The sequence below is a fragment of the Macaca fascicularis genome, chromosome 15 (assembly GCF_037993035.2).
Source record: "Macaca fascicularis isolate 582-1 chromosome 15, T2T-MFA8v1.1".
NCBI classification, from domain to species: Eukaryota; Metazoa; Chordata; class Mammalia; order Primates; family Cercopithecidae; genus Macaca; species Macaca fascicularis.
In genome coordinates, this window is record NC_088389.1 from 10858158 (window position 1) to 10872185 (window position 14028).

Here is a 14028-nt window from a genome sequence, read left to right on the forward strand (position 1 = left end):
TCCCATATATCCTTCCTCAGTTAATGACTGGAGCATGTATTCCACCAAAATGAGAGTAAAATCATGAAAGAGGAAGACAGAATCCAGGGGACTGGAGCCTGATCATGACCCTTTTACAGGACCATGTCCAGGGAAAGTGTCAGGATAACAGGCAGTGCTGAGAGCAGCCTGTCCAATCTGAAGCGGGGGAGAAAGTGCTCCAGAAGGGAGCTCTTCAGGGAGATGAGGAATGATCCTGGTGTATTCTTTGCATTTCATTAATAAAAGTTATATTAGGCATTGTTTCAGAGCTGTTAGAATACATTTAGGAAAAATTAGCAATAGACACACAAAAAGGTGAGGAAGAGACACAGAACAATTAAAACTTACAATAAAGGAAATATTATCATAGTATACTCTGTGGCTCAGCCATGAGTAGTACTTAGGTAGTCATAATGTTGAAATCAATTTTGAAAACAACAAGAACAGTTACATATTTATTTTGAGAGCATTGAGGAGGAGGGAAAGGATATATGGAAGAGATCTCAATCCTCACTTCCCATAATAGTAAGTTAATAGATGGTGTCTGTAATTTATAAATCATGAAATTAAAAGCACAGGGCATATCCTTGAGAACTATAGAGGCAGGATAACAATTCAGCTAACAGAATTGGAAGCAGCTGCCAGAGTGGTTGCAGGGGGAAGGGATGGGAGGAAACTTCAGTACTGTATTGACTTTTTAAACTACCATATTACATTGGATCTCAGATGCCGTTAGATGTGTGGTGTAATTCTATTTTATATACACCTGAGAAGGAAAAAAATGCCAAGTAAACTAACATGCATTTGATTAGACGATGGTTCCCAGTTTTAGATATTAAAATATGAAAAGTCCTTTTAAGAATCAGGGAAATATTGTAAGTGCATAAATTACTTTGATTAAAATAAAACATTTAAATGTATTCCTCTTTTATTATGATTCTCATTTTCTCCTCTAAAATCAATCTTCTTATGTGTACGCATGTGTCCTAACGCCTGCTCTCACTTAATCACTTTCGAGTCATGCTGAGAATGCATAAATAGGAGCCTGTCCCCATTAACAAGATCCCACAGGCAGTGAGAACCCAGGTAGTGAATGAAGAGGCAGCCCTGAAATCGAAATACTTACTCCTTAGTGAAGCTGCCTTATATTCTCCCCATGCCCTGGATACTTTCTTTTCTGTATTTAATACCATATTTTCAGCATCTAAGATATAATAAGCTTTCTACAGCAGTTGTGTAGGAGCACATGTTTTGTTAAGGTAAACCTATGGAGTGCCCTTAGTGTTGCTGTGCTGTTTTCTGTAAACTCGGAAAAAAAATGCAAATCTCTGATGGAGTTACTAACCACCTTAGAAACACATAGAGCAAAGTTATGTTGTCTAAAAGGAAATAGTTTATACTTGACTAGGCGTTTAATTTTAAATATTCTGTTAATTATTAGGGCCTTTATAGAATGTTTGACAAATACTGAAGAGTTGAAAGAATAAATGAACATTGTTTGTAACTTCAGTTCTTTTAATTTGAATACTTACTACAGTCAGATCTATTTGCGGGTGTGTCTCTGGATAACTTTGTGTCTTTTTTCATTTAAGATTATATTATAAGCATTTTATGTCATTTAATGTTTGGAAGTATTATTATTTTTTGCAGCAGGGTCTTGCTATGTTGCCCAGGCCAATCTCGAACTCCTGGGCTCAAGTGATCCTCCTGCCTCAGCCTCCCCGGTGGCTGAGAGTACAGGCACTTGGAAAGCATGATTTTTTTTTCTTTTTTTTCCTGAGACAGTCTTGCTGTGTTGCCCAGGCTGGAGTGCAGTGGCACAATATGGCTCATGGCAGCCTCAACCTCCCAGGGTCAAGCTGTCCTCCCACCTCAGCCTCCTGAGTGGCCAGACCATGAGCATATGCCACCACGCCCAGTTGTTGTTGTTGTAGAGATGGGGTGTGGTCTCACTTTGTTGCCCAGGCTGGTCTTGAACCACTGGCCTCAAGTGATCCTCCTGCCTTGGCCTCCCATAGTGCTGGGATTACAAGTGTGAGCCGCCGTGCCCAGCTGAAAGCATCATTTTTTTTTTTTTTTTTCAGAGTCTGGCCCTGTTGCTCAGGCTGGAGTGCAGTTGCGCTTTCCTGGCTCTCTGCAACTTCCACCTGCCAGGTTCAAGTGATTCTCGAATCTTAGCCACCCAAGTAGCTGGGATTACAGGTGCATGCCACCATGCCTGGCTAATTTTTTTTTTTTTTTTTTGTCTTTTTTTTAAAGGTGGGGTTTTGCCACGTTGCCTAGGCTGGTCTTGAACTTGGCCTCAAGTAATCCGCCTGCCTCGGCCTCCCAAAATGCTGGGATTACAGCTACGAGCCACCGCACCCGGCCTTGAGCATGGTTTTTAAAATCAACTTTAGTATGGCATAATTTGCTTACAATAAAATTAATCAATTTTGCTAAGTTTTGACAAAAGTCCCAATCATAATAAAGTACATTCCACCATCTCAAAAGTTCCTTTGTGCCCTTTGTGGTCAGTCTCTTCCCCCACTTCTTGCAACCATCGATCTGCTAAAAGCATGCTTTTTCAGGGGGTGTAATAATAGTTATTCTATAGAACATATCCCTTTGGTTGAACTTTGGGTTATTTCCTTTCTTCTTTCCATTACAAGCTGTGCTGTGCTGGACATTGTTGTATGTCTGTTTCTATAGGATAAATTCTTAGAAGTGAAACCATGGATCACATAACAGGAATCTTTAAGACAGTTTTAAAAATATTCTCGGCCTGGTACAGTGGCTTATGCCTGTAATCCCAGCACTTTGGGAGGCCAAGGCAGGTGGATCACCTGAGGTCAGGAGTTCAAGACCAGCCTGGCAAACATGGTGAAACCCCATCTCTACTAAAAATGCAAAAAATTAGCTGGGGATGATGGCGGGCATCTGGAATCCCAGCTACTTGGGAGGCTGAGGGAGGAGAATCGCTTGAATCCAGAAGGTGGAGGTTGCAGTGAGTTGAGATCACGCCACTGCACTCCAGCCTGGGTGACAGAGCGAGACTGTGTCTCAAAAGAAAAAAAAAAAAATCCTTATGGGAGGCTGGCATGGTGGCTCACTTCTATATGTATGTCAAGACATACAACAGTGTTCAGCACAGCACAGCTTGTAATGGAAAGAAGAAAGGAAATAACCCAAAGTTCAACCAAAGGGATATGTTCTATAGAATAACTATTATTATACCCCCTGAAAAAACATGCTTTTAGCAGATCGATGGTTGCAAGAAGTGGGGGAAGAGACTGATCACAAAGGGCACAAAGGAACTTTTGGGGTGATGGAAATGTTCTTCATTATGATCGAGACTTTTGTCAAAACTTAGCAAGATTGATTAATTTTATTGTAAGCAAATTATGCCATACTAACATTGATTTAAAAAATCATGCCTTCAGCCGGGCACGGTGGCTTATGCCTGTAATCCCAGCACTTTGGGAGGCCAAGGTGGAAGGATCATTTAAGGCCAGTATTTTGAGACCAGCATGGGCAACAAAGTGAGACCCCATTTCTGTAAGAATATTAGCCAGGCATGGTGGTATGTGCCTGTAGTCCCAGCTACTTGGGAGGCTGTGGCAGGAGGATCCCTGAGCCTAGGAGTTGGAGGTAGCAGTGAGCCACAATCATGCCACCGTACTCCAGCCTGGGTAATAGAGGGAGGCCCCATCTCAAAAAAAAAAAAAAAGAAAAAAAAAGAAAAAGAAAAGAAAATTATCTTGGACTTTCTTAAGTTTGTCTTTTATACTCTGTTTCTGGTCTAGGGATGGATTTGACACCTGAGGCCTTGATAGGAGACCTTAAGTCAGCCTCAGCTGCTTGGCAGTTTTCAGGTCTCCCTGTTTTTTGATGACCTTTGTTCCAAAGGGCATTTTTCCCTGCCTGCTACTCTACTGCATAGCTTACGTTCCATTTTTCCATTTTGAGGCTGTGCCTAGTGAGGAAATTTTTGTTTCAGATTAGCTTGTTAACTTGATATAACCATTTTAAACAGGGAAGGTATAGGACTGTAAAATGAATGGCTATTTCTTTATGTACTAGAATTGTTTCAGACTTGGGCTGGCATGGTCCTGCTTGTTCTCTGCTATCAGAGTTCCGTGGCTGGCACTGAGTTGACACTCTGAAGTATTTAATTTAACTCTGAAGTAGTTTGTATTTCTTAACTTTCATTACCTTTTACAGGTGGAAGAGATTAGAAACTCATGATGTTGTGATCGAGTGTGCCAAAATCTCTCTGGATCCCACAGAAGCCTCATATGAAGATGGCTATTCTGTGTCTCACCAAATCTCAGCTCGCTTTCCTCATCGTTCAGCCGATGTCACCACCAGCCCTTATGTTGACACACAGAATAGCTATGGTAAAAAGTGTCTTTGGTACTTATCTGTTTTGCAACTTTGTCTCTGGAAAACATTATTTGTCTTTGTTGACTTTCTTTTCTGGAGTAAGACTTAGTTCAGTTCCTAGGAATTTTTCCCAAAATATTTTAAATTTGCATATCCCTCCATTTTCTTCTAAATAATTTCTCCTTCAAGTTTAATTTAGATATCCTTGGTCTCCTACCTAATTGTATGCCAACAGAGTTGGTGACGTGTCTCCAACCCTTAACAAAGAAAATGGGTTCAAGTATTTGACTTCCAGGCTCTACCTCATAAGGGAATCTTTGTGATTTTCAGACAGTTAGAGTGAAGCTCTGGTGGCTGTAGCACTGACACAGTTGGAATGAGTCAGAACAATTTAGACTTGGATTCGTATAAAAATCTAGGCTTCATTTGTGGGTCGCACTCACTGAAGCTGTTATCCGTACTGTGCTTTTTCAAGTTATCTTGAGGCTTAATGAGACATCAAACCTTATTGAGCTTGATTTCAAAGGAGCATTTAAAGAAACTCTGAAATGTTACTTTGTCCCCAAGGATGTCAGTTAAGTCCCTCAGATTTTTTAGGTACAGAGAATTGAATATTATCAAATGGTCTAGAGGATCATCTTTTTTTTTTTTTAATCAGAATAATCTAAAACCACACACTAACCCCCTGTGTTCTTCCCTTCCATTTTAGGGTGTGCTACTTCTACCCCTTACTCCACGTCTCGGCTGATGTTGTTAAATACGCCAGGGCAGCTACCTCAGACTCTGAGTTCCCCATCTACACGGCTGATAACTGAACCACCACAAGTATGGTGTCAATTGGTGTGCCTGCTTTCTCCTCTGCTTTCTGGTGAAGCTGACCCTTTGGGTCAGATTGAGTATGTGGTTGGGAAAATTTCACACTGCTCATTTCAGGAGTCACTTTTAAGGATCCATCATATTAGCAAAGAAAGTTACTGTTGCCTCTTAGATTCATCTTGAAGTCTTGATTTATAAAATGCAACTTGTTTCTTGATACACTTTTAATAAGATGCCTTTTTCTAATTGAAAAAGCTAAATTTAAGCTGAACACTGGCCATGGATGTAAACCTTGTGGATGACTTAGCATTCCTTTGCCACTGCTGATGTATTTTATTAACTTCCCAGGCTACTCTTTGGAGCCCATCTATGGTTTGTGGTATGACCACTCCTCCAACTTCTCCTGGAAATGTCCCACCTGATCTGTCACACCCTTACAGTAAAGTCTTTGGTACAACTGGTATGTATGTCTTAGGTTGGATTTGATTGGTTGGTTTTGGCCTGCTTTTAATGGCAGGAGGAGCTCTCTTTCAGATCTAAGGGACCACTTGCAGTTGTAAACCTGTTTTTGACACTTATTGCAAATCCCTGGGGCTTTCAGAATGTGTAAAGTGAACCTGAAAAAAGAGAGAGAGACTGATCTAGATCCCTAGAAAGTTAACTCTAGCAGCTTTATTTATTGTAATAGGCTGAAAAAAAATTGGCAGTTTTTCTAATAGTTGGGCTCAGTGTTCATATATGTTCTGCCCTTGTCTCTAAGCAGGTGGAAAAGGAACTCCTCTGGGAACCCCAGCAACCTCTCCTCCTCCAGCCCCACTCTGTCATTCGGATGACTACGTGCACATTTCACTCCCCCAGGCCACAGCCACACCCCCCAGGAAGGTGCGATCCAACTCATCTGCTATCCCTCTGCCCAAGGCACAGTGACTCACTTGAAAGCCTCACTTTGAGAAGCCTAATTATGCCAGATAGAATTCTGACCTAAAATGCAATGGGTTTTAATCAGAATAATTGAAAATAGACTAACAAGCTGCTCTCAAGGTGTGATCTGCTGACCCCTGGGTGGTTCCAAAACTCTGCTTTGGAAGAACTCTTGTAGGGAATCCAGCAGGTCAAACCTACCTTTTTTTTTTTTTTTTTTTTTTTTTGAGACAGAGTCTTGCTCTGTCGCCCAGGGTGGAGTGCAGTGGCACGATCATGGCTCACTGCAGCCTTGACCTCCCAGACTCATGCAATCCTCCTGCATCAGCCTCCCAAGTAGCTGGGACTACAGGCATGTGCCATGATGCCTGGCTAACTCTTTTTTTTTTGGGTAGAGGTGAGGTCTCACTATGTTGCCCAAGCTAGTCTTAAACTCCTGGGCTCAAAACGATCCTCCTACCTGGGCCTCCCAAAATCCTGGGATTACAGGTTTGAGCCACCACACCTGACCAATCCCACTTTCATAACACTAAGCTGTCATTTGCCTTTCCCACTGGGTTGGCATCTGCACTGATGGCACAAATATGATGGGGGGTGAAATGGTGGCAACTTAGCCTGAATCAAGGCAGGCATTGAAGTGTCCTATCCTAGGAGGCCTTGTATTCTTCCCTGACATCTTCTCTCCATTAAAAACAATAAAAAAAAAAATTTAAAAAGTTGAATGTTCTGTATTAAGCAGTAACCATTATTAATTTTATTAAATCTTAGCCCTTGAGAACATGTATGTGTAATATTCTTTGTGGCAAGATAGAAAATATGCATAAGGCACATATACTGCATATGCAATTATTTGAATTGAGAGGTGAACTAGCTGTCTTTTTTCATGGAGTGCCAGTTTTATTCGAAAGAACAGCTGTCTTACAAACTGGTTATTCAGACTTGGATATATGGCAGGCAGTTTCTTAAATGATGAGCTGAGTATGTAACTTCAAGATAAACAACTGACAGTATTTGTTGCCAACAATAAAATTCAACTCTCAGGTGGAAATTAGGATATTAAAAAACGTGTATATGCCACCATGAACTTGATAGCTGCCCCAAGACTTTTATGAAATTGAAAAGTCTTTGGAAGCTTAGTTAGTAATTTGAGTTTTTGATATTGTGTAATGAAGTGTTTCAACATTTGGAATATGTGAATAACTTGGTGAGCCAATATTTTCAGAATGTCCAATGTATGATGTTGCAGAATCAGGCATAGGTAAAAAGCACATTCAAAGTACAAAGCAGGCTGGGCGCAGTGGCTTACACCTGTAATCCTAGCACTTTGGGAGACTGAAGCGGGTGGATCACTTGAGGTCAGGAGTTCAAGACCAGCCTGGCCTATGTGCTGAAACACCATCTCTACTAAATACAGACATTAGCTGGGTATGGTGCAGGCACCTGTAATCCCAGCTACTCGGGAGACTGAGGCAGGAGAATCACTTGAACCCAGGAGGCAGAGGTTGCAGTGAGTCAAGATCACACCACTGCACTCCAGCCTGGGCAACAGAACAAGACTCCATCACACACACACAAAAAAAGTACAAGGTAGACTAGTGGGTTTTAACATAGGAAAATCTCATTGATGTGGTTTCAAATTTCACTTTGTAACTTCAAGAAACTACCACTTGTCAAATTTTGGTGTAATAACAAAGACGAGTATTTGAAAAGTCTGTCAACATATGTTTACTTTTTGCGGCTGGGCATGGTGGCTCGCTCCTGTATCCAGCACTTCGGGAGTCCAAGGGAGGTAGATTGCTTCAAGACCAGCTTGGGCAACATGCAAAACCCCATCTCTACCAAAAAAAAAAAAAAAAAAGAAAGAAAAGAAAAAGCCAGGTGTGGTAGTGTACATCTGTAGTCCCAGCTACTTGGGGAGCTGATGGAGGGTGGCTTGAGCCTAGGAGGCAGAGATTACAGTGAGCCATGATCATGCCACTGCATTCCAGCCCAGGTGACAAAGCCAGACCCTGTCTCAAAAATAAAAACAGCAACACATATGTTTACTTTTGTAATTACATATCTGTGGGGCCCCAAATTTTTCTTTATACACTTCAGTCAAAATAACATATTGCAACAGATTGAATGTAGAGGTAGATATGAGAATCCCCCTGTCTTTCATGAAGCCGTATATTAAAGAGATGGCAAAAATGTTCCACTCTTCTCATTAAATTTATTTTTATTTCGGGAAATATAGTTTTTAAATAATACGTAATTTACATTAACTTGTAATGGGCTTGTTATTTTTAAGGGAATTAATAAATTTTAAAAAATTTCTTAGTTTTCTAATATAATAATTATACCTCATAAACAAAAGCTCTTGGGATTCTCCAGTCTTCTTCTTCTTCTTCTTCTTCTTCTTCTTTTTTTTTTTTTTTTTGTGGTCTCACTCTGTCACCCAGGCTGGAGTGTAGTGGCACAATTGCAGCTCACTGCAGCCTTGACCTCCCTGGCTCAGGTGGTCCTCCCACCTCAGCCTCCTGGGTAGTTGGGACTACAAACACCAGTCACCAAGCCCGGCTAACTTTTTAATTTTTTGTAGCAGTGGGGTTTTGCCATGTTCCCCAGGCTAGCCTCAAACTCCTGAGCTCAAGGGATCCACTGGCCTTGGCCTCCCAGAGTGCTGGGACTATAGGCATGGGCCACCATGCCCAGTCTGCAGTCATACATTAAGACTATAAAGCAAGCTGCCAGGCACAGTCCCAGCACTTTGAGAGGCCGAGGCAGGCAGATCACCTGAGGTTGGGAGTTTGAGACCAGCCTGACCAACGTGGACAAACCCCCTCTCTACTAAAAATACAAAAATTAGCCAGACGTGGTGGTGCATGCCTGTAATCCCAGCTACTCGGGAGGCTGAGGCAGGAGAATCACTTGAACCCGGGAGGTGGAGGTTTCGGTGAGCCAAGATTGCGCCACTGCACTCCAGCCTGGGCAACAAGAGTGAAATTCAGTCTCCAAAAAAAAAAAAGCAAGCAAGCATCCAAACAATTTGAGATTCACTGCACTGGGCTGACCTTTAAACTACCTTACAATATGCTCGAGAACATGTGCAATATTTTTTGCCTTGTGATATAAAGATACTTATCTTTTCAGGAAGAGAGAATGGATTCTGCAAGACCATGTCTACACAGACAGCACCATCTTCTGAATGACAGAGGATCAGGTAAAATTTCTGCATCACCACAGGCCTTGCTTGCCTCTTCTAATTGGGTTATATGTGTTTAAGAAAAGAAAGTTAACTGGAAACAAGGAAATTCTGGGATATCCAAACTACTGAGGCCTAAAGATAATGAAACAAGTAGTGAATTCTAAAAGCTAAACTAATAATATCAAAAACAGTTTTTAAGCTATTGCAATGAAGTACCTGTATTTTGACTTGGTTAAACTATGTCTCTTTTCAGAAACATTAAGAACTGATCATTTTATTTGCTATGGGATTATTTTTGGTACTTTTAGTTATATTATTTTTAATATGTCAGTCTTTTGTAGTATCCCTAGGACAGAGCCATGTCCATAGGACAGAGCCATGTCCAGCCGTCTCTGTTCAGCAGGAAGAGTTATTACAGACATACTCTGTACAGTGTAAGCAGTTTCACATTTACAGGGATTACACTGTGTTTCTTTGACTTCAGTTGTCTTTGTTTCTCTTCAGAAGAGCCACCTGGCAGCAAAGGTTCTGTCACTCTAAGTGATCTTCCAGGGTTTTTAGGTGATCTGGCCTCTGAAGAAGATAGTATTGAAAAAGATAAAGAAGAAGGTAATGTATGTGGGATTGCTGTGAGTTGATAAAGCCTGACCCTCGCTCTGCTATGAATCTGGGACTTTGTGCCAATGCTCACAGGCTTGCTTGATTTTTCTTCTCTTGAGGTAACAAGATGGGTGGTTTAGTTTGGGACCTATGCCAGGTAAAGCGATGCCACTTTTTTTTTTTTTTTTTCAAGACAGGGTCTTGCTCTGTCGCCCTGGCTGGAGTGCAGTGGCACAATCATGGCTCACTGCAGCCTTGACCTCCCAGGCTCAAGCAATCCGCCCACCTCAGCCTCCTCTGAGTAGCTGGGACCACAGGCATGCACCACCATGCTCAGCTGATTTTTATTGTATTTTTTGTAGAGATGGGATCTCCCTATGTCGTCCAGGCTGGTCTCTAACTCCTGGGCTCAAGTGATCCTCCCGCCTCAGCCCCCCAAAGTTCTGGCATTACAGGCGTGAGTGAGCCACCGTGCCCAGCCGAATGCCACTTTTTCTCCTCCCTCTCAGTGACACTGGCACGTGGCAGCATGCGACCCAAACTGCCTAGCCTTTCCAAGGTGGAATATCGACTGCCGTTTCTTTTGTTTCCTGTCTTCCTCTCAGCTGCAATATCTAGAGAACTTTCTGAGATCACCACAGCAGAGGCTGAGCCTGTGGTTCCTCGAGGAGGCTTTGACTCTCCCTTTTACCGAGAGAGTCTCCCAGGTTCTCAGCGGAAGACCCACTCGGCAGCCTCCAGTGCTCAGGGCGCCAGCGTGAACCCTGAGCCTTTACACTCCTCCCTGGACAAGCTTGGGCCTGACACACCAAAGCAAGCCTTTACTCCCATAGACCTGCCCTGCGGCGGTGCTGAGGAAAGCCCTGCGGGAGACAGGGAATGCCAGACTTCTTTGGAGACCAGTATCCTCACTCCCAGTCCTTGTAAAATTCCACCTTCGACAAGAGTGGGCTTTGGAAGCGGGCAGCCTCCCCCGTACGATCATCTTTTTGAGGTGGCATTGCCAAAGACAGCCCATCATTTTGTCATCGGGAAGACTGAGGAGCTTTTAAAGAAAGCAAAAGGAAGCACAGAGGAAGATGGTGTGCCCTCTACCTCCCCAATGGAAGTGCTGGACAGACTGATACAGCAGGGAGCAGACGCGCACAGCAAGGAGCTGAACAAGTAAGGGACCGGGGCCCTCTCTTCTGTGTTAAATGGTCCATTTGATTGTGAAGTACAGAAGGTGTGAGAGAGGAACGAGAATCATTCTTCACACTCCCACCCTGAGGCAGCTGGTTCTCTGCTGTTTGTCAGATGTCCTTCTAGGCTGTTGTGTCTTCATATATGTGACCACGTGTGACCTCTGTGCACCTAAGGTGGGATGATTCCTTAGCAGTCCACTTCAAAATGAGTCTTTTTATATAGGCCATTTTGTGCCTCTGTTCTATGAGGACACTCAGATGCTTTCATGTGTGCCCTCTGCAAGCTATAGGCTGAAAACGAGGTTGTGGTATTTCAAAGAATATAAGAACATTTGTCACAGTGTTTCCCTCTCTAGCTACAGATTATTATTATTTTCTATTTTGGTATAGTTCATTAGGTGGAGATAAAATCACCAGCATTTTATGCAAGTTCAGGTGGCTGATGTCCCCTCCAGACCCGCTGAGGCACCCAAGTTTTCATAGAAAGGACTAGCTGAGAAACTGTTTCCCATCCTTCTTTTATTAGCTACTTTACAGGTGCTTGGGGAATATTTTTATTTTTCTTCTTATATACTATGCTATGGTGGAATTTGACAGGGATTATAATATTTAAACTCCCTCTTTTTAAACGAGATTTGGCATGATAGGCTCAGGTAAATTACCTACTTTTTCCTTAAATTTGAGTGACAGTAGCTTCACAACAGAGTGTACTCCCTGTATATTTCAACAGACAGGGTTGAAAACGGCTCTCAGCGTGTTTGACCACTCAGTTTCTCTGGAGAGCTGGCCGCAGAAACGGAGGCCACGGTGTATGCAGTGGAGGTCAGCCTGCGGCCCTCTCTGCTCTGCAGACCAGGTCCTAGGCCGTGGGGCTGCCTCCCATTGTGCCCACTGTAGGCTTCTCTAACTCTCTGTGACCCTGGAGTTTGAAACATTCTTATGCCATTGCAGATTTTGACCACAAAGAAGTGATCTAACTTTGCTGCAAATAAAAGTCCAGATAAGTTTTTTTCTTGGTAAGATCCGTAACTTTGTTACTCAAAAACTTTCTTCCTAGGTTGCCTTTACCCAGCAAGTCTGTCGACTGGACCCACTTTGGAGGTAAAGTTGTTACTTTAGCTCCAAATCCAGCCCACAAGGTTCCTGCTTGCTTGTTGCCCTTTCTGTCCTTGAAGGAGGTGCCCTCTGGGAAACAGATCTCCCCTTGGCTATTGCTCCAGCCATGCTATCTGCTTGGCTAAAGGATCTCAAGTGTTGCCAAGTCAGCATTTCTTATTTCTGAAAAGTGGCAAGTACCATGCACTTGAGAGTAGAAGTGCAAAACTACAGACTTCCTGCCAGGCTTCCCTAGAGAAGACCAGAGTGAAGTGTCTTCCTGAGGGAGAACACACAGTGAAGGAAGGGTCTTGAGAAACAGGGCGCCTGAAACGTGTGATCTAGATTTGTGGGGAAAGGAAAGCAGGCTCTGAAAGAGTCATCCCACGTGACACGACCCTTTGCATTCCTTCACGAGGGAGACACATAGTCCATACTTTCCCCACTGCTGTTGCTGGGAGCCAAGTGGTCATTTGCAAAGAGAGTGGTGATTTGTTTCTTAAAGAATTGTGTTTGTTAAACTAACAACACATGGGAAGGGGGCTTGATTGAACGATCTGTAAAAGGCATTTCTGCCACCCTCCCTCTGCTTTAAAATCAGGCTCTCCTCCTTCAGATGAGATCCGCACCCTCCGAGACCAGTTGCTTTTACTGCACAACCAGTTACTCTACGAGCGTTTTAAGAGGCAGCAGCATGCCCTGCGGAACAGGCGGCTCCTCCGCAAGGTGATCAAAGCAGCAGCTCTGGAGGAACATAATGCTGCCATGGTGAGGACTGGGGAGGGGACAGGTGGAGCTTGCTGTTTGTTTTGTTTTGGGTCAGCATGATAGCTTACAAAGCACAGCAGCTGAGGAGGTCAGAGTTCCCAGTCCCTCCCACTCCTTCGGGCAGGTCACTCAAGATTAAGACATGAATGGTGACGTCTCAGAATTCCCTCATAATTCTCAGAAACCGTGGGGACAAGTGATTTTGTGTGTGTATGTTTGCATGTAATTGGCCATGGTGATGAAGGGTCAGAAGATGATTTTATTTTTCCAAATGTAAAACCAACTCTTGTAAAGCTATTTCATGGCACAAAACTGAAGTGTGTATTGTACAGTGTGTGTGAAGCCAGTCAGACCTGGAGTTTGAATCTCGGCTCTACCAGTGTTACCTTAGAAAAGTAACTTGGCCTCTTAAAGCCTCTGTTAGCCATGCTATAAAATGGAAATAATAATAGCAGCAGCTGCTCTTTAAGTTGTGATGGTTAAAAGAAATGTTGGTAGCACTTGCTGAGTGCCCAGCACACTGCAGGCATTCAGTAAATGCTCATCATTTTAGTGAACTTAGTACCATGTGTGAGAGATTTTATTCCAGTGTTGGTAGTCAGACTTTTGAAAGTATTGGAAGCAAATTGATCCCTGAGAAGATTTCTTTAAGCAACTTAAAATCCATTTGCTTAATGTAAAATTTGGAAAACCTTGACCTAAAGCCAAGTAAAACAGTAGTGAGAGCTCTAAGAGTTTGGGTCTGTAGTTACATTGTCAGGGTAGCTTGTGACTATTCGGGTGAAATGTTTGCAGTGTGTGTTAAATTGCCTGTGTTGGAAGACAGCTAAAATGATGACATTTCTGGTCTCTGCTAGAAAGATCAGTTGAAGTTACAAGAGAAAGACATCCAGATGTGGAAGGTTAGTCTGCAGAAAGAACAAGCTAGATACAGTCAGCTTCAGGAGCAGCGTGACACTATGGTGACCAAGCTCCACAGCCAGATCAGACAGCTGCAGCATGACCGAGAGGAATTCTACAACCAGAGCCAGGAATTACAGGTATAAACTGGAGCACCAGGCAAAGCCAACT

General features: G+C 42.9%; 1 protein-coding gene across 50 annotated transcripts in view; it reads left to right on the plus strand.

Moving 5' to 3' along the window:
- The window catches only part of TSC1 (TSC complex subunit 1), a 53696-nt gene that overhangs the window by 28160 nt on the left and 11508 nt on the right, over positions 1–14028 (plus strand). For 15 of the 50 annotated variants that reach the window (XM_015436281.3, XM_065529932.1, XM_005580547.4 and 12 more), the window contains 10 exons: positions 4225–4400; positions 5096–5226; positions 5551–5662; positions 5963–6084; positions 9256–9325; positions 9815–9919; positions 10516–11074; positions 12152–12195; positions 12791–12957; positions 13815–13997. In XM_015436281.3, the coding sequence (XP_015291767.3) occupies positions 4225–4400; positions 5096–5226; positions 5551–5662; positions 5963–6084; positions 9256–9325; positions 9815–9919; positions 10516–11074; positions 12152–12195; positions 12791–12957; positions 13815–13997 (1669 nt within the window). The remainder of the gene's footprint in view (positions 1–4224; positions 4401–5095; positions 5227–5550; positions 5663–5962; positions 6085–9255; positions 9326–9814; positions 9920–10515; positions 11075–12151; positions 12196–12790; positions 12958–13814; positions 13998–14028) is intronic. The other 35 variants (XM_074016128.1, XM_005580552.4, XM_065529939.1 and 32 more) reach the window with 5 other exon arrangements.